General features: G+C 52.4%; 1 protein-coding gene across 1 annotated transcript in view; it reads left to right on the top strand.

Annotated features, from left to right (window-relative positions):
* Positions 1–16,752, top strand: part of ZBTB7C (zinc finger and BTB domain containing 7C) — a 90,220-nt gene extending 73,468 nt beyond the window's left edge. Inside the window, exons 3-4 of the mRNA XM_075411265.1 lie at positions 8,557–9,753; positions 15,661–16,752. Coding sequence (XP_075267380.1) covers positions 8,573–9,753; positions 15,661–16,297 — 1,818 coding nt within the window. The 5' untranslated portion in view covers positions 8,557–8,572 and the 3' untranslated portion in view covers positions 16,298–16,752. The remainder of the gene's footprint in view (positions 1–8,556; positions 9,754–15,660) is intronic.
* Positions 16,753–20,500: the final 3,748 nt, after the last annotated feature.

Below are 20,500 nucleotides of genomic sequence, written 5' to 3'. Positions count from 1 at the left end.
TCCGGAGAAATGCGAGAGGGAGCGAAGGGGCCTGCCTGTTCTCCCAGGAGAGCTCAGAATGGGAGGAAATGGCTTTTTTTTGCTATTTTTAAGGCCGTGCTGGAAAGAGGTACCCACCACCAATAGGCCCATGGTGTTATAATGTTCCACACCGATAGGGATGTATCATTTATATATATATATCTTCTATATAGGCCCCTATACAGTGACTGAGCAGCTTGCACAGGGGGAAAGGTGGTGGTGGAGGAGAGCGGCTGCAAACACACAGGCAGAAAAGCCCCCAACAATGTCACGTACCTCGCGGAGCCTCCTCCAGGTCACGTCAGAGATGCTGGAGGGACCAGGAACCTCATGTTCAGCCAGGCCAGCTCCATCGTGGGTGCATCTCTGGTGGGGATTATCCTCTCTCTTTTTGTTTTTCCCCTTCTTTTTTGGTTCTTGGGTTGGTGGTTTTTTTTTTTTTGCAGAACACGGCGTGGGAGGGGGACCGCGTGGCTTGAAGTGGGAGTGAATTTCTGTGAGAGCGGGGTGGTTGCACAGGATGGCTGGAAACTCTTCTGTTTCGCTTGACATATTCCCCCTCCCATGGGGTTTCGACACGCACACAAACACAGATTCATAACGTGTATGTATGTGTGTTCATATAGATACATAGAGAGGGGAGATACTCAGCCAGGATTGTTTCCTATACCAGTGACACTGTGTGTAGAAGTCCCTAAATGCTGGACCATGGCCAGGAGAGCATCAAAGCTAATGCAGAGTCATGTAGAGAGGAACCACTGAGGGTTTGCAAGGAAAAAAAACCATAATCAACTGGATATTGAGCACCTCCAGCCTTGCAGCATCTCCCAAAACCTCAGCAGAGACGAGCAGAAGGGACTTGGTGCCCAAAGCACCATCCCTTGAGCTCCAGACCTCCAAGGAGCTGCTTGGATGGGTGTGGACATAGCTACAAGGAAACGCTGTGGTCAGATGTGACCACCCTATAAAGTCCCCTCCCGCGGTACCTGCCTAGACACTGCAGTTAATTAATTTGCCTCTGCTTTTTGCATAAATGTAGCCTTCAAAACACCATCTGGAGCCAGGCTGTGCCTTCGATGTAACTCCAGTAATTGTTTATGTTTATTTGGCCATTTATCACTGGGATCCCCCTTGGTCAAAACCTGCTCAGCACATCAGATGGGACTTGTCATGCGGCATGCAGACTTCATCAAGCTGCCACCCAGAAGTGATCCAGAGCTCCTGATTTTGGAGATTTATGTAAACTCTAAAACGGGGAAGTGTGCTGGGTAATTTAAAGAAGCCGGAAAAAAGAAACCGAAGTGAAAACACGGCCCTTCAATTATAGGAAGCACTGAACTCTACTCTGGCCCTGCCAGAGCTCCTGTTTGCGTTTATCTGGGGCCCAAGAACTGGTTTTAAGGAAATAAGAGAACCATGGGGCTTGGTCCTGGTGGTTTGACGGCATTTTGCTAGCGTCAGTCCCACAGTGTGGAGCTGCTGGGTGGCAGGTCCCTGGGGGCTTGCCCAGAGGCAACGCGTTGATCCACCAAACTTCATACCGGAGTCTAGGAGCTCGTTATAAAATGATGTGGGAGACCTTAGGGTAGATCTAAGGGGATGCTTTTTGGATACCTGGTGCCTGCCATGATGAGCGACCAGGGAGACAGGAGAGGAGCTCAACTTGTAGCATCAGATGCCAATAGAGGGGCCAACTTGAGCACCAAGCCCATAGAGGAGCTGAGGCCAGGAAAAACGGCCTTAACTTAAATACTCCGTGGGCTGGGGTTGGGTCCTGGTGGTCATGGAGCAGCGGCAAATTCCCATTACAACCAGTTCAGCTCACTGGGGGAGGATTTGATTGCTAATTTGCAATTCTGCCAGATTGTTTCTGTACATGAACAAAGTTGTTGAAGCGCGAGGTGCCCGGTGTAGGCTCTCGGTAGCTGGAGGTAACCTACAGGGAGAGATTTCTTGAGAGATGCGTAATATTTGCTGCAATGTATAAATAGCCTTTAAAAATTCCTGAGGATGGATTCACAAAGGGCACAGGAGACGCTTGTGCCTCCAAACCTCAGCAAGCGAACGAGCGTCTTCTTAAGCAAATAGTCCTCATGGTACTTCCCAAAGTGATGTCATATCAGAAATACAGTGGATCTCCACATATGGATGTGCCCCGGGTCTGCTTGGCCGGCTAAATTTCTGCATGAATTACAGAAGCTGGGAAGAGTGGTTGTCACCCACCTCTGCAGCCACCTGCGGGGCTTTCTCCCCATCCTTGCTAACAGTGAGCATCTTCCACAGCCAATGTGACCCTCTTTCCATCCTTCCTCACCAAAGCATCACTTTGGAAACCCCTGCCCTTTTCTGCTTTGTCCACATCTGAGCAAAATCCATGGATTTTTTGAGGAGGGATCCTCAGTTTTGGGTGGTTGAGCTTATTGCATACCTCTTAAGAACCAAACACCCTCAACTTTCCCGGCTCAACCCTGTTCTCCCCAAGCAAGACTGGTCCCAAGGGGAAGGCTGATTTCGGTTATTAGAGGCTGGGGCGGGTGCCCAGCCCGGCAATAAAACCCTGGTGCTGCTGCTAGCAAGCCGGTTCCCTCCCACAGCATCATCTTTGGGTCTGCAAAGCGGCTCATCTCCTTTCAAAACCCGATGCTTTCCTCGCGAGGGAGGCCATGGTTGGTGTCACCGCGTTTTCCTCATCATTTCGGGCATCTCGCAGGGAAGGGATTGAAAGGCGAGGAGTGCTCTCTGCCCCACCTTCCCGCCGGAGGGGAGAAACACCAGGTACTGGGGTGGGTGGTTTAATAACTTGTTCTTCTGGAGACAAGATGTTCGGAGGGGAGTTGTGCTTAAAGTAGTATTTGCCTTTTTTGGGTTTTACATCTTCCTTTATATTTTTTTTTTTAAATAAAAGAGAAAAAAACCCCACCTCTCTGCTTGCCTTTCAAATAGGCTTTGAGGGATCCCAGCTCCTTCTTGGTAGGAAAGAAGAGGTGCCTTCCAAATCGGAGTCAAGCGCTTGGCCAAGGCAATTGTGTCATCCCCATGGGGCCAGCTAAGGGTGGGGTGTCAACGACGGTGGCTCCACTCGGGGACACTTGCACAAGGGACTTGCTCAAGGTCATGGAGCAATCAGCAGATTTGGGAACCGAGCCCCAGCATCTCTACTCCCCCAAAATAACAAGGAGCAGGAGCTATCAATCACTGGTCAGTGTGTCCCATAGGGGAAGCAGCTGTAGTAATTTGGCAGATTAGGGTAATCTCACATGCACATCTTAATTGCCTCATTACGAAAAGGCACAAATAAACCTGGGGGAAAAAAGAAACCCCAACGCCTATATTTATGGGCTGACGGATGTAGATCTGCATACATGGGACTGTGGGTAGATGCAGAGGGACAGCAGCCAGACCACCCTGGGTGGGAAAGAGGACCAGGTAGGGAAGCAGCAGAACCGAAGCGTCGATCCCCTCTAGATGCTGAGTGTCCAGGACAGGGAAGGAGTTGGTGGTAGGAGATAAATTGGGGCGGGGAAAGCTGTTGAGACCTTCTGGTGATGCCCTCTCCTGCTGCAGGCTGGGGTGGCCAGGGATGCTCAGCTCCCCAAATCCAGGTCCGGCCTCCTCGGGTATGTTTTGCTGGGTAGCCTCGTGCTTCAGATGCAGAGCTCGAATCCCTCCTGGGGCTTTGTGCCCACAGGGACCGAGCGTGGGGCATGCTGTGTTGGAGTGGTGGCATCCGGCTGTGGGGGGATGCTCAACCCGGAGCCTTGCCCCTGGGCTCACACCCCAAACCCTGCTCCGTGCAGGGAAGCGAAGAATTGGAGGCACCATTTGTTTTGCCTGGAAAAATGTCATTTTGACACCGGTGTCAGGCAGAGATCAGCCGGAGCCTCGGGCTCCTTCCTCCGTCGCACTGAATGCAGAATGAGCACGGCATGGAGGGGGGCAGCTGCTTCACGCTCCCCGGCTTTCCCCAGGGCCCCCCGGTATCTACAGGGTGGCCATCCCGGGAAGAGTGAATATAGGCACACCGAAAACAAGCGTAGTCAGGAGCCAGCACCTTCCCGTGGGAGAATCATAGCAGAGAGAAGGCCAAGCCATGCACCGGTAAGAGGAGATGCTCCGAGAATCTCTATAGAAATATTAAAATGGGAACATATAGAAATATTAGTATATAAATATTAAATTTTTTAATATAAAAATATATTAAAAAAATATAGAGAGCCTGGGCTCTTCCTGGCAGCCTTCATCTCCTCCTAGGACCTGGCTTCGCAGGGCGTTGTCGCCAGAGCTGAGGAAGGCGATGGGAGAGGGAAGTGCCGATGAGGAGCCCTCACAGGTGTCCTGCTCCTGGCTTTGAGCAATGTGGAGACCCAGGGAGATGATCCTGTCCTACCTCAGGGCTGGGACATCTTTCCCAGGGCTCCTCTGAGCTGTGGTGGTCCTCCATTTCCACTCATACAAATGAATATAGGCAATATTAGTTTATTTTTATCTATTTTCTACACATATATCTCTATAATGTATTGTGTATACTTTTCTTTTTTGCATATCTCAACGAGCATGTCACATCTCTGATATTTCAGTTTTATATTATCATTTTGCAGAGGTTATATTAAACCAAAGGAGGCCTGAAGTTAAAAGCAGATCTAAGAATAAAGCCATCAAAAAATAAAAAATAGAAGGGGCTTTGGAGCAGCAGGGTGCTCTGGATGAGCTTTGGGTCACCCGAGGGGTGTGTATAGTGAGTGCTATATAATAATTTATAATATTGCTGCCATCCCTGGCTTGTGTCGGGGTTGCATCACCCACGTTCAGGCAGGCAGTGAGGTGAGACCTCGGCATCACGGCTGAGCCTCCTACCTGCACCTCCATCAAGCTGGTACGGCGGTGACCAGCCCGAGCCGGCGAAGCACCACCCTTCCCAAAACCAGATGGATTTTCACCCAAAAAGGAGACAAAGCTCCCCCCAAGCCCCCTTTTTTCCTGTTGCAGCCGCTTAAATGAGCAGGGGGAAGCATCCCGTATCCCAACAGCATCTCCCAGGATCGTTCTGTGATAAATGGGCCTTTTCACGGCAAGAAAGTAATGAATGAGTTTTCAGCAGGCCCATAAACGCAGTGTTTCAGGACGTCATCTGCAGAATCTGGTGATTTTAGGTGCCCTCCACCCTTTCCCCCCTGCCCCACGCACCCTGGTTTATTTTAACAATGCTGTAATTTTCTGTTATAAAATGGGGTTTTTTTTCCCGTTTAACTCCACGGAGCCCTGTCAGCATCTGCACGCGCCTGTGACATTTGTCACCATCCGATGCTATTTTTAGGTGGGTTATTCTGGAGGACCCCGCCCTTGGCTTGGGGAGGGGTGGAGGGAGAGGAGGGAGGGGGAGGAAGGAAAACCTCAGCCTCAGCACGCTTCCAGCCTCTCTGGCCATCGACCTCCGCGGGGGCATGGGAACCATAAGGTCATTTCTCAGCCTCGCCGAGCTCCGGAGCTGTCAAACCACCCTGCCAGTTAAAAAAATGCAGATGTATGCAAATGAGTGGGCTGTTTCTCATCTGCTTCCCCCCCCCCCCCATTTAAATGACATGAATCACCTTCAGTTTTGCCAGCACCCTGTGAAGTTGCCGGCTTGCCTAAGTGCTTTGGTGAACAGAACTGTGTCTTGAGAGGAACAGGAGGGGAAAAGAAAGGAAAAAGGGTTCGTTTCCATCAAAAGGAGTTTAAAATCACGTACCCCCTGATCTCCTAATTCAATTTTTTTTTCTTGCTTTCTTGCTGCCGAGTGAATATTCCACGAATTAGAGAGGACGCGGTTGAGTGTCCAGGGAAAAACCTCTACAAAAACAACTGCCGTGGTAGTCTGATGTTCTGCATTTCTCATCTTTTGTACTTAGGGTGATCTGGCAATAAAAGATCAAAATAGATCCGTCGGAAGACGCGTTCCTTCACGCAAGGAGCTCCTTCAACACTACTGCTCCTTCCAGACAAAAATAAAAGGGCCGAAGAGAAACACCGCGATCGAAATTTAATTGCTCACGCTTATTCTTAAGGACACAAAGCCCTAAAAGGGAGGTCGTCGCTTCCTCCCTCTATTTATTATCTTCCTCCTTCCATTTATGATCTTAGCAGCCCCTTGAAGAACACATCGTATCCACTTTCATTTGTTGGCGATTTTCGAGGAGGATTTGATACGGAGCCGACCGGGCTGGTAGAACAGCGCAGCTAGTTAACGTGGTTAAGCGCAGCACGCTGTAATGAATCAATTTGTTACAGACAACAGACATAATTAGCATGGCGCTAACGAGCACGCCGGGGGATGCAGGGCTGCAGCGTCGTTCCTTGGCCGAAGATGTCGGTGGCTGGAGCTGAGGGGGGCTCGGAGGGGTGTGATTCCCAGTTTTTCTCCCCATCTCTGGGCATGGGGAGGTGGCTGGAGAGGGCTTCCCATGGTGAGGGTTGCCCTTCAGCCCCCCCGTGAGGCTTCACCAGCTCAGGGATGGCTTGTCCCTCATCCTGGCGTTGCTCCCACCGGGCTGATGGTCCGTAACCCTTCCCCGGGATGTGTTCCATCTAGGTTGCACCGTCTTCCCGAGGCCTTCGCTCGCCGGCTCCCACGCGGCGAGGTTCGGTAGCGCTGATTAGGTGTGGGGGAGATATCTGCAAGGTCTGGGTTGGAGATTGACCCTGCAGAGGGTGAAGAAGGGAGACGGCATTCCTCTTCCCATGGGAACGTTTGCTGCAGAGTCTGATCCCTTCTGCGGCTCCCCAGCCTCCCCCAGGGGTCACTGGTTTGCTGGCCAAGGTGAGGCAAGGATTTCCCTGGACAACGTCCATCACACCAGGCTCTTTCCATCCCCGAGGGCTGGAGGCAGGTGGTAGGGTAGGAGCCAGCCCCACACCATGATATAGACCAGGTCTCCACAATGGAGGTTTGGAGTCAGCGTGGCCAGAAACCGAGTAGGGAAGGACACCTAGGACATGGTGATGGATCCCAGAAGAGACACGGAGGTGGCACGGGGTGGGACTGGGAACCTGCCAGAGATGCAGAGGGTGAGGCTGGGAACCTGCATGATGGTCTTAGCCTTGCAAAAGGGGCCAGAGTGGGCCCTGGGTGTACCCTGGGCTCTCTTGGAGATGAACCGCTCGGCTGTGAGCTGTCTACCTGCAGCAGGGCCATAAGCCGGGGCTCACAGAGGTGACACTGCTCTGTGTCCTGGGGGTTTCCAAACGGTTAGTGTATTCAAAGTTATTCTGGCTGTTTGATGTCTTCTGTGTGCAATGGGATTAATGTATTTGTCGCCTGCTGGAGGAAGTCGCTCTTCTTTCCTGGGATTTGTCATGTGGAAGGACCGCAGGAGCCATATGAAAAAGGAAACATCTTACAGATAAACAAAAAGGAAAAAAAAAAAAAAAAAAAGCAGGTTTTCCTTTTGGGTGTGGGCTTTTTGCTTCCGAATTTCCCTTTGAAGCTGGAGCTGCTTTGCCAGGGGAAGGTGTCTGCCAGATGCGCAGGGCATTTGATACTGTGCTAACAAGTCCAAACGGGATGGGGAACGGAGCAAGCTCAGCTCATGGGTGAAGACAGCAGACAGCCATCTGCCTCTGGCCAAGCCCTTGCTCCCTGGTTGGCTTCCTGGTTGACTTTCTCTAAGTGTTTAGGTACACTGACACACAGCTCCTTGCTTGCCTCCTCCATTCCCAGATCCCTCAGGAAGACACTCGTACAGAATCACAGAATGGTTTGGGTGGGAAGGGACCTTTGAAGGCCATCTAGTCTAACCCCCCTGCCATGAGCAGGGACATCTTCAACCAGATTAGGTTGCTCAGAGCCCCACCCAACCCAACCTTGAATGTTTTCAGGGATGGGGCATCCTCTCTGGGCAACCCTGTGCGGGTTGTCCACATGCTGACGTGACACGGGATAACTTCCAGGCATGAAGCAGCAGCAGGACACAGAACTGGAGACCCATGAGGACTGCTCTCCTGCTGCAGCAAACAGCCATGACCAGCAGTCCCTCCAATTTGGGACGTCGAGTTGTACCAGTCCCAAAACCTATTGCATAGATGAGATGGGCACTCCCTGGTTTGTCTTGCTTAAGCGTTGTAGAGCGTCACCCTTCCCCCACATAGTTCCTGACAGGGCAAATCCAACATGTGCCTGGAAAGATGTTGGCTCTGGGAGGATGTGGAAGAAATGTGACGGGGAGGGAATCGTTGCACAGGGTTCCTGGGGGAGGGATGTAAAAGAGCAGAGGGAGCTGTGGTGGTTGGGAAAAGGTGAATAGGGTAGGAACCGAGAAGAGAAGGATGGAGGCAAAGAAGGAGACTAAGAGATGTGGAGGGAAGCAGAGGTTAAAGCACAGAGGACCTGGAAGGAGTTAAAGGTGACATGGAGATGCACTGGGACAGTGCAAGCAGGAGGTGATTACAGAGGTCCAAGTTGGTTTGGGGGGAGGACGACACTGAGAGAAGGCAGGGTCATTTTGATGTTACTGATTGGAAACACCCTGCTAATTCCCTGCTGTCTGTGTTTTGTCCTAGGGCAGTAAATGAGAATATGGCCAATGGCATTGAAGATCTTATCGGGATCCCATTCCCGAACCACAGCAGTGAAGTCTTATGTGGTTTAAATGAGCAGCGGCATGACGGTCTGCTCTGCGATGTCATCCTCATTGTACAGGACCAGGAGTACCGGACCCATCGGTCCGTCCTTGCTGCCTGCAGCAAGTACTTCAAAAAACTCTTCACTACTGGCACTTTAACAGACCAGCCCTATGTTTACGAGATTGACTTTGTCAAGCCTGAAGCACTTTCTGCCATCCTTGAGTTTGCCTACACCTCAACCCTCACCATCACCACCTCAAACGTCAAGCACATCCTCAGTGCTGCCAAGATGCTGGAGATCCAGTGCATTATCAATGTATGCCTTGAAATCATGGAGCCAGACAGAGAGGCGGAAGAGGAAGATGACAAAGAGGACGAAGACGATGACGAAGACGAAGATGAAGACGAGGAGGAAGAGGAGGAGGAGGAGGAAGTGGAAGATTTTGTCAATCAGGAGAACCTAACCGATGTCCAAGAAGTAAGCTGTCACCAAAGCCCTTCTAAGTCTGACCTTACCGAAGAAGCATATACAGAAGCACCTAAAGACTTTCCAAATCACTACCCAGCCAATAACTCCTCCGGACACTTGGGCATGATACGAGACTTCTCCATCGAGTCCTTGCTAAGGGAAAACTTGTACCCTAAGGCGAACATCCCAGAGAGGAGGCCGGCTCTCTCTCCTTTCACCCCTACCTTCTTCCCCCATCTATGGAATGGCGACTTCAGCTCCTTCTCCCAGCTCGAGGAGCCACAAGTCGACAACGGCCCCTTGGATCTGGTGATCAAAAAGAAGAAGATCAAGGAAGAGGAGGAGAAGGAAGACCTGCCTCCGCCTCCTTTCCCTAATGACTTCTTCAAGGACATGTTTACCAACACCCCAGCAGCTCCCTTAGGGCATATTAAGGCAGAGACTGACTATAGCGCTTATCTCAATTTCCTAAGCGCTACCCAGTTTGGAGGAGTTTTTCCCCCGTGGCCCCTGGAAGAAGAGAGGAAGATAAAGCCCAAGGCGTCCCAGCAATGTCCCATCTGTAACAAAGTCATCATGGGAGCCGGCAAGCTGCCCAGGCACATGAGGACCCACACGGGAGAGAAGCCGTATATGTGCAATATCTGTGAAGTCCGCTTTACCAGGTGTGCGTTGGTGACCTCTGCCGTCTGCGGGGAGGGGGGTGGTGGTGGTTGGAGGGGCCACGTTGTGACCCATGGCTGATTCCTAAGCCCCCCAAAAAAAGAAAAGTAGCAAAGAAAGCTGGTTATGATCTCTATCCCTTCAGTAAAAAAGAAGGAGGAAGGGAGGGTGGAGGAAGAAAACGAACCTATTGATTTTGGTGGGTTGTGGGGTCACTGGAGCCATCCATTCGCCGGACGAAAGCTTAAATAAGTAACAGGGTATTTTCAACCCCACCATAGTTCACCACAGCTGGACCAGAGGGAGCTGGAAAACAGATGGTTGAACAGCCAGGGAGGCTTCATCTCTGACGTGCTGGGAGATGCGTTGAGTTGGGAGGGCCGTTTAGCTGCGGGATGTAATTAGTCTGGGTTTGCACATTTTGGCATCAGCGTAGACCACAACCGAGCTGCACATGTTTGGACATGACAGTGCTTGGGCTTTCTGAGGCTGGAGCCGTCCTAATTATTATACATTAGTAGCGGGGTGGGTGTCGGTCTCTTTTCCCAAGAAGCAAGTGGCAGGGCGAGAGGAAACGACCTCAGGTTGCGCCAGGGGAGGTTTAGGTTGGGTATTAGGAAATATTTCTTCAGCGAAAGGGTTGTCAAGCACCGGACCAGGCTGCCCGGGGAAGTGGTGGAGTCCCCACCCCTGGAGGTGTTTAGAAGACGTATAGATGTGGCGCTTAGGGACGTGGTTTAGTGGTGGACTTGGCTGTGTGAGGTTAATGGTTGGACTCAGCCTTAAAGGTCTTTTCCAGCCTTAATGATTCTATGATTTATCGCCCCAAATGTTGGCTGCCCAAGAACCTGGCACCTCGCCTCCCTCCATGGTCAGCAGAAAGAGATGAGCACCCTCAGAGAGGCAGATGAGGCAGGGGGATGAGCGAAGGTGTCCTCCCTGACCACAAAGACGAGCTGCAGGGCTTAGCTTAGGGCACCCAACTTCTAAGTATCTCCAGTTAGGTGAGACCAGCCCCAAGCTGGGCTGCTCCCAGGCGGGCATCACTGGCCAGATCCACCCCTTGTGCCAGTTCCCAGCCTTTGCACCTCTCTTCACCCCAGCAGACCCCTCAATGGCAATAAATAGGAGCGGGCTACGCAAATCTAATCCTACAGCTTGCAACCCTGCTCTGAAAGAGCTGGGTGAATTTAATCGGTGAGCAGAGACAAATAGATTCCTGGACCTGCTCTTGCTGGGTATAATTAATATCTAATGAGTACAATCTTTACCATAATAATAAAGCTTTCTGACAAGTATTTCAGCTCCTGGCTGCGTGTGAGAGAGAGAGACAGAAAGCCCCATAGGGCTGGGGCGAGGAAACCGGAGGAAAATCATGCGTGGGGTAGGCAAAGGCGAGCTCCTGACAATGGCCGGACACCTGGGGTGCTCCCGCGTTCAGCCCGTCTTTTCTTCCCCCGTCCCCATGATAATATTCAAGCAGAAGTTATGCAGATGACGAGGATTCGACCTGAAAATAAATCGCCGTGCTCCGCTCCATCAGCGCAGCGGACACCGTGTTATAATGCGGGAGGCATCGTGCCTCGGGCGGGCGTACGCGAGGCGAGCCGGCTCACCCCGCTGTTTGCAGGGGAAGAGCCACTGCCCGCCGCTAATTCCTGCCTGCGGGAATTCGGATCCGGCTCCTGCCGGTGCTGCGTCCCCAGGGTCGCGCTGGGCCGTCACCTCCGGACGAGGCGAGGTTTGCTGGGAGGAGCGGGGTGGGTTCAGCTGGGTGAGCGGGGCTGCGTCCCCCGGGCTGGGGGGCCAGCCCCATCCCGCCGTCGCCTGGGTGCGATGCTGCGGGTGCTGATTGCCGGCGAGGAGAGAGCGCGACTTGACGCGTCACCGACACCGTCCCCGCGATGGGATAACGGAGCTGAGCCATCCCAGGCGGCTCCCAGAGTCCTTTACCAGCAAGGGCAGCGCCGTTGGCTTCATATGGGGAAACTGAGGCACGGAGGGATGTTGGTACCGAGTCACAGTCACCGCGACGGTTGGTAGGAGGGTTCAGATGGGAATCCAGGTATCCTGACTTCTCACCCAGACGGGTTAAATCAGCGTCTTGGAGGTTAAAAACTCCGCGCAGAGATGGTCTAGCGCGGCCCACTGAACGCAGCGTTAAAGCCGACAGCTTCTACTTCCCCCCCCATACGCTCAGCAGCTTCTAAAAATACAAAGCGTAGGGGCAGGGGGACTTTAACCCGAGAAAATAATCAATCACGAGGAAAATTGGGACTAACCCGACGGCGCGGTCTCCCATCATCGTTCACGCAAACGAAGCCGTTTGGGTCACCCCACACAGAGCTGAAGGCTGGAGGGTTGTTTGGTTTTTTTTTTCCTTCTTCAGCACCCGGAGCGAAGTGGAAATTTCAAAACTTTGGTTTATTTTTCGGATGTATTTGGAAGCATTTCGAATGGCGCGCGGCTGTTTGTTTTGTTTGGGGGCGGGCTGGTTTTTTTTTCTTTTTAGCCATTTTGAGCATCGCTCTGAGAGCTCTCCTTCAGGGGAAAGCGTCTTCGAGCAAAGCGGGGCGGTTTGAGACGTAGACAGAGATTTCCGCCGGGCTCTCCCACAACGCCGCCGCTTGCGCCGAACGTTTTGCTCTCACGGAGGGGTGGAATCTCGCGCTTCCCGAAAGCGGTGAACTCGCACCCACGGCCGCGTCGCCGGGGAGATGCAAACCCCCCACCCCCCCACCCCGGGGTCCCGGGGAAGGAGGGCGCGGGGGAGCTGAATGAATCACCCCTTGGCGTTATTTCTGCGCTCGAGGAACAGCGAGGAACCCCTGTGTCCATCTGCGTCCGACTCCGCTGCCCGTTAGCCGTTTGGGGATGAAATTTTTGCTGGGGGAAACAGAGAAAAGGTATTTTCCTGGGTGGCGAGTTGCCCGACCTCCCCGTCCGATCCCTCCCCCTTCGTGTCGGTGGGACCCCGCGTCCCACGCGAGGACCCCGCGCGCACCCGGACCTGCCCCTCCCGACTCCCGGGGAAATCTGATCGCAGGAAGCAGGACTTCATTTAATAGCTCATTAATTTTTTTCCTTAAACAAAGGCCGCTCGGCTTCTAAGTCTGCTGGTTTACCCTGCTTAAACGCTGGAGAAAACTGCAAATCTTTCAGCTTTTCCACCAAGACAACCCCGGAGTGCTCAAGGAGAAACTGTTCCAGCCAGAAAGGTTAACATTATTTGTTCCTATTATTTGTGTTGTGACAGCTCGCCGAGCCCTAATCGCTCTCCTAATGCAATTGCATTAAGGTTATTCACACACACGGAGCGCGGTTCTCCTTCGGAGAGCCTGCGACTCGAGCTCCCATCTCGCCCAGCCTGTGTTTCCCATGCCGCATCCTCCCCTGGGTGCTTCGCCGCAGCCGGAGCATCTCACCACCCCCCCAACCTCCGAGCTTCTCCAGGTAGAGCCATAAAACCTCTCTTCCATCCCACGGAGACGCTGCCGGGGCCGGCAGGATTGAGTTTCTCCCCCCGTCTGCCGCCGGAGATGGGTAATAGCCTGAAAAAAAAGCTCTGCCTGTATTTACATTATACAATCCTGGCACGCCGCGTGTTTATTAGGAAAAGCGATCCTGCTAGGTTAAACATTACATATATAGGTTTAAATCACATTAGAGGTGGGGCTGGTAGCTCTGCTTTTTATTAATGTCTCCCAGCGCTTCGCGTCACGAGCCCCTGCGTCCGTCTGCTTCCGACTCCACTGCCCGTTAGCCGTTTGGGGATGAGATTTTTCCACGCCGCTTTGTCTTCGGCACTCGCAGGGTCGGGGCGGGGGGGAAACGTGCTCTTGTGCCAATCTTGGGATAGCAGCAGCTTTGGAAATTTCAGAGCGGGAAGCTGGGATGCGGCCCTGGGAATGGCTGCCGGTCACGCCACCGAAAACTTTTTCAAGACGCCCGCGGGCAGGGCGGCAGAAATCACAGAATCACAGAATGGTGGGGGTTGGAAGGGCCCTCTGTGGGTCACCCAGTCCAACCCCCTGCCGAAGCAGGGTCACCTACAGCAGGCTGCACAGGACCTTGTCCAGCCGGGGCCTGAATATCTCCAGAGAAGGAGACTCCACAGCCTCCCTGGGCAGCCTGGGCCAGGGCTCCGTCACCCTCAGAGGGAAGAAGTTCTTCCTCATCTTCAGCTGGAGCTTCCTCTGCTTCAGTTTGTGCCCGTTGCCCCTTGTCCTGTCGCTGGGCACCACTGAAAAGAGTCTGGCCCCGTCCTCCTGACACCCACCCTGCAGATATTTAGAGGCATTTCTAAGGTCCCCTCTCAGCCTTCTCTTCTCCAGGCTGAACAAGCCCAGCTCCCTCAGCCTCTCCTCGTAGGAGAGCAGTGCCTTGCAAGTTTTGAGGGCTTGACCTGCCAGCATAAACAGATTTTTTGGGTGGTTTTGCCTTTTTTTTTTTGTGCTTTTTGGGATGTGTTTTGCTTTTTTTTTTTTGCTTTTTGGAGTGTTTTTTGCTTTTTTTTTTCTTTTTGGGGTGTTTTTTGCTTTTTCTCCTTTTTTTTTGCATGCTCATGTGTTGTATATATATAATAATGATGTGACTCCATATCTACTCCGTGTTCTTAACCACACTGCTGACGTCTTGGAGGGATAGCACTGAAAGCGTTTCGGGAGACAAGACAGATTCTCCTGCTTTGCTCTTTACTTACTTGACCTCCGCTGGTGCAACCTCGGCTCGCTTCGGCTACAGTCAGCTTCGCCTTGTACACACCTCCGCTGTGGTTTTTGTAGACGGCAGGAGGAGATGCTTATTCGTTGGGGGGAAAAGAGAAAAAAAAATAGGGATTGGACTGCCATCTTGGGAAAATATTCTTGCTGCTTTTTAGTTCCCCTTAAAAATTAAAAAAAAAACAACTATATTTGTACAAAAGCGCTGTGGGGATGGGAGGATGCTGTTCGGTGGCTGTCGATAAGATCCTTGTCCCGAGCGTGGGTGAGGCTGGATGCGCGCTGGCCTTGGAGGAGCTGGCAGGGACGGGCACCTCTGCCTGCCTCACCCTGCACCGTGCTCCAGCTCCAAGCCCAAGCTCCTGAGACACCCAGTGGTCAACACAAGGATAAAAGGAGAGGAAAACCAGCTCCGAGGGGGGACTTGGTTTAAGCAGTGTTGCCCCACATTGCCAGGCTCTCGAAACTCAGCCAATTTCCTAATTTGCAGGCAGGAACACAGCTGTACGTGTTTAGATACTCCCATATGTTTTGGGGGTTCATTCCAGAGGGGTTTTCTCCTCCAGTTTAGCTGTTTTGAACTCTTTGGGATGGGCTGCAAACTGCTGACGTGGAGGGCTGGGTCTGTGCGGTGTTTAGGTGCTGTCACCGAGGGAAGGAGGAGGCGGATGCGAACGCCAGCCTTATGCGAGAGCATCCAGACATGGGGGCAAGGCCCCAGGTGAGCTCCTCACCTTCCCATAGAATCACGGAATGGTTTGGGTTGGAAGGGACCTTTGAAGGCCGTCTAGTCCAACACCCCTGCCATGAGCAGGGACATCTTCACCCAGATCAGGTTGCTCAGAGCTCCATCCAACCTGGCCTGGGATATTTCCAGGGATGGGGCATCGACCACCTCTTTGGACAACAATTTCTTCCTTATATCCAGACTGAATCTCCCCTCTTTTAGTTTAAAGCTATCACCCCTTGTCCTATCACAACAGGCTCTACTAGAAAGCCTGTCCCCATCTTTCTTCTGAGCCCCCTGTAAGTACTGGCAGGCTGCTCCAAGGTCTACCTGGAACCTTCTCTTCTCCAGGCTGAACAGCCCCAGCTCTCTCATCACCCTTCCCTCTCCTGACCCAAGGGGCAATCCCGACCGCGTCCTCCCAGCCCACGCCGCCTGACCGAGCACCTTTTCTTTTGCAGGCAGGACAAGCTCAAAATCCACATGCGGAAGCACACGGGGGAGCGGCCGTACCTGTGCATCCACTGCAACGCCAAATTCGTGCACAACTACGACCTGAAGAACCACATGCGCATCCACACGGGCGTCCGGCCCTACCAGTGCGAGTTCTGCTACAAGAGCTTCACCCGCTCCGACCACCTCCATCGCCACATCAAACGCCAGAGCTGCCGGATCACGCGGCCCCGGCGAGGACGCAAGCCGGCAGCGTGGAGGGCGGCCGGCTTGCTCTTCACTCCCGGTGGCCCACCAGTGGAGAAGAGCTTCATGATGCCGCCGACGTTGGAGGAGATGAGCGGCCACCTCGGCGGCGCGGCCATGTGCCTTCCTGGCCCCAGCCCCAAGCACTTTCTGGGCGGGGCCAAGACCGCCTTCAGCCTGCAAGAGCTGGAGAGCCAGTTTGAAGAAACCCAGATGAAGCTCTTCAGGCGAGCCCAGCTGGACATGGAGAGGAACGCGGGCATCTTCGCCTTCGCCTTGGGCCATAACGAAAACCTTGCTGCCCAACCCTTCTTCCCCCTTCCCGATCCTTGGAGCACAGGCTTCAGCGGCTTGGCGGGGCTTGGCCACGTGGCTCCCATCTCGGAGGCGAGCAACTAAACCCACACCTGGTCCCACCATGGCTCCAGTCCCTTCCCAACAGGGTGATTGGCTCCCTTGGGGTCCCTGCCTGCCCTTTCGCATCATCTGGCTCCCGAGAAGCTCTTTGTCCCCTCGCCGCCATGGCCTGCATGGGGCTTGGGGTACAGGGCCATCCCCGGGGCGAGCGGGTGGGTGCACCCCATGGCCACCGGCACTTTAGACTCTGCGATGCACTTGGCTCTGGGGCTGCGGGGCACTCGCTGCCCCGTCCAGCTGCCCACCGCTCACGGCTCCGTCCGGGAAGGCCAGGCCAGGACTGCTGCTCTCTTCAACACTCCCGAAAATGTCACTTGCCTTAGTCCAGGGCATGGCCATCACCATGAGATGGCTCTTCTTGGGGATATGTTCCCCCGTTTTCCACCCGCGGGGCCCACTGGACACCGACAAGCCGTCCAGACTTGGTTTTGCTATGTTACATTCCTTGGCCCTTTTGGTCAAAAGGACTTTTTTTCCTTTTTTCTCCTTTTTTTAATTAATCCCCATGTCTGGCAACAAATTTTATTCTCTGAGGGATAAAGGGGAGGGTCAAGCAGCCACGTTGGGAGGAGGAGGAGGATCCTAGCTGTTGCCTTTCTCAGCTGTATATCAGATTTGTGGATCTGGTGAAAGCCCTGCTGTGCAGGATGAGCTGGGACTGTAAAAAAAAAAATTCACACAAAAAAAAAAAAGAGAAAATCACTCAGGAGCAAAGCTGGGTGGAAAAGGGGATTTTTACTTATTTTGGTTCTTTGGCCATTTCCAAATTTCAGAAGGAGAACCAAAGCCCATATTTGAGTATTTTAACTTCAGCTGCTTGAAAAGGTGAAGGAAAATTTTTGGGAGGGTCAGAAATGTTTCGATCCTGGGGCGTTTTTAAACCCTTGCGTTGCGAAAATGAACCACATGGCAATTTTGAAATTAAAAGGTTGTTTCAAACCAAAGAGTCAGAATTCATCACCGCTGACTGTTCTGCAGTGTCTGGGGTTTTGTCCTAATTCCCCCTAATTCCTGGACATATTTTGATGACAAAAATTTACAAAACGCTCGAGTGTCCCCAAATCTGCAGTGTTGATGGGGAAAAAAAAAAAATGGGTGTGCAGATTTCCCTGCTGCTTGTCTCAAGGGATCTTGGTGGAAAAGAAGTCCACGAAAGATGTCTTGCAGATGAGATCGTCTACATGCACACAAGTAGAAATACCATTTCTTACCCATTTTTTGGTTCAAAACACGAGGCGGTAACGTATGATGGGGTGTTCCAAGCTGAAGGTTGCCCATGGTGACCACTGGGTCTGGGGTCCTCCCCAGCATCTCTGCAGACCCTGGGCTGGCCACCTCCTATCTAATATTTCTTCTGAGGCCAAAAAAGTGGCAGATAGGCTGGAATTGCCCCATCAGCCTCCTTCAGCCCCTAAAAACGTGAGCTGCTCTCAAGGACGAAGGCTTTTGATGGCCATCTGCTTCCGACAGCTCCTCTCGGATGTGGTGGGACCCCAGTTTCACCACCAACTGAGATCGCTTGCGGCGGGTACTCTGGGAAGCTGGTTTTACACGAAACCAGCTCTCCAAAATGTAAATGTTACAGATTAGGGCTTTTTCTGTCTTTTTTTTTTACTGATACCTTTCAATGTCAGCCGAATCAAAGGGAACGAGAGGACCGTGGGTTCATCGGTTTTTTGGTTTGCCCATCGACGGTGCCGCTCTGAAGCAGTGGCTGGATGAGGGTCTCCCCGCCGGAGCCCAGAGGGGACACAAAGGGTCCAGGATCCACAACCCCCACCATGAGGGCACGAAGGGCTTCTGCTCCCAGACCATCCGTAGCAGAACGATCCCGAGGAACTGCCCAGCACTCACATCCTTCTCCGAAAAGCAACCCACAAAGACTCCGCCTGCAACAAGTCAACGGAGAAAGAAAAAAAAGAAAAAAAAAAAACCCAAGAAAACGTCTTAAAACTGCGTCAAACTTTTTTTTTTTTTTTAAATCCGTATCAACTTCTTACGCAAGCGACGTTTTGCAGATGACCAGTTACTTCAGGTGTTTTTTTTGTCTACGATTCGGAGTCATTGTAAAGTATCCAAAGATGCTGAGTACTGTATAATCTACGAGGACTTGAAGCAAGGTGGTTTTTCCGTCTCTGTTTGTTTGTTGGGTTGGTTGGGGTTTTTTTTTTTTTTCTCCTATTTGTCTAGGGGGAGGGGATAAAAACCTTTGCAATTTTTCTATTTATAACTATTTTTATGTGATTGCTTTATGTACAAAACAATGGGAAAAAAAAATCAAAACAAAAAGGAGAGAGAAACACACACAAAAAATTTGCCTTAGTTACTCACGGGACAATCAACCTTAACTTTCACTGACGCTAGAAAGCGGATGAGAAAATAAAAAAAGGGACTAGATCCTTTGATGTATTTATTACACTATATTAATTGGTGCTCTTAAATTATTAGCAGGACTTGGTTCTTTTGCCTGTGGCCATGCTGAGAAGGCTAAGCCGCTGCAGATGCCTCCTTCCTCGGTCCGGCGCGGCCGTCCCCGTGGCCTCAGGTCTACGGGTGTTTGCCGGACACGCAAATTCGGTGCTTTCCAAAGGCACCTTTTGGAAAGCCAAAATAATCACGCATTAATTAATCTTCTAGCTGGTACGGGCTCCCCAAGGGGGTTGCGATGCTGATGATGAACGAGTTAAGGTTGATTTTCCCGCGTTGCGCTGGGTTGGGTTGGATGGAGGCGGGTGCTGGCGGCCATCACATTTTGGGGTGGGGAGGGAGGACTAGAGCAAACCCTACTTCTTCCCGTTTTGATGTTGTGCAGTGACTCCAGGCCACAGGTATCCACGTGGGATCCTGGCTAAGCATGGAGGTGCCTTCCCAGGGCTCTTCTCCCCTTCCCCAGCCAGGACGGGTGTGATGAGCACCAGGCCTCGGGCTTGAAGGACGCGGGGCTCTCTCCGAGCTCATGGTGTGGTGGCTTCTTGTTCATCTTCTCACCACAACTCCCACAGCCCGGCTGCAGCACGTACCAATGAGCACTGGGCTGCATCCCCAGCAGCGTGGGCACAGGGCGAGGGAGGGGGTTCTGCCCCTCTGCCCCGCTCTGCTGAGACCCCCCCGGGAGTCCTGCGTCCAGCTCTGGAGCCCTCAGCACAGGACAGACCTGGAGCTGGTGGAGCGGGGCCAGAGGAGGCCCCAGCAATGATCCAAGGGCTGGAACCCCTCTGCTGGGAGGAAAGGCTGGGAGAGCTGGGGCTGGTCAGCCTGGAGAAGAGAAGGCTGCAGGGAGACCTTAGAGCAGCCTTTCAGTACTTAAATGGGACTTCTAAGAAAGATGGGGACAAGCTTTTTAGCAGGGCTTGTAGTGATAGGACGAGGGGTGATGGTTTTAAACTAAAAGAGGGGAGATTAAGGCTGGATAGAAGGAAGAAATTTTTAAAGATGAGGGTGGTGAGGCACTGGCAGAGGTTGGCCAGAGAGGTGGGAGATGCCCCATCCCTGGAAACATTCAGGTTGGACGGGGCTCTGAGTGACCTGCTCAGAAGCAGTTGAAGCTGTCCCTGCTCATGGCAAGGAGTTGGCCTAGATGGCCTTCAAAGGTCCCTTCCCACCCAATCCATTCTGTGATGCTCTGATTCCAAGAATACAGCTGACACGAACCCAAGCCCTGTAATTTGTGTTGCCGCTAAGGAGTTGCAGAATTTCCTTGTTATTTTTGAAAGAGGTGCAAAACGCTGGAAAACAGGTTCCATGTAGGAACGGTGGGACTCATCCCACGTCGTTCATCCATTTGGAAGTGAAGTAAGAGACACTCTGTTCGCATTGAGACATCCACGTGTTGACACTTCGGCTTGGGCTGTCCTAACCTGCAGTGTGATTTCCAGCTTTCCTCTGAAGCCGTCCTGGCTCCAGAGGGAGACAGGTACTGCTGGAGGGTGATTCACCCCACCTACGCCGGACCTCCCAAGGGTGGGATGAATCATCTTCGACGGCACCTGTCTATCTACTACCTACAAGCGTGGTTTGGAAAAAAAACTAGTTTGGACTAAACTGCTTTCCTTTCCCATAGCTACTCTGAGATAAGGTTAACCACGGCGAGGGACGTTCCCAACGCCACAGCTCCCTCCTCTCTGCTCAGCTGATGGGGCAGTCCCTGGCAAAACCTTTCCCAGGAGGATGGGATGCTGGCATGGC

This window comes from Opisthocomus hoazin, chromosome Z (assembly GCF_030867145.1).
Source record: "Opisthocomus hoazin isolate bOpiHoa1 chromosome Z, bOpiHoa1.hap1, whole genome shotgun sequence".
Classification (NCBI taxonomy): Eukaryota; Metazoa; Chordata; class Aves; order Opisthocomiformes; family Opisthocomidae; genus Opisthocomus; species Opisthocomus hoazin.
Note: the sequence above shows the minus strand (reverse complement) of the source record. Positions and strands in the feature narration are given on the sequence as shown.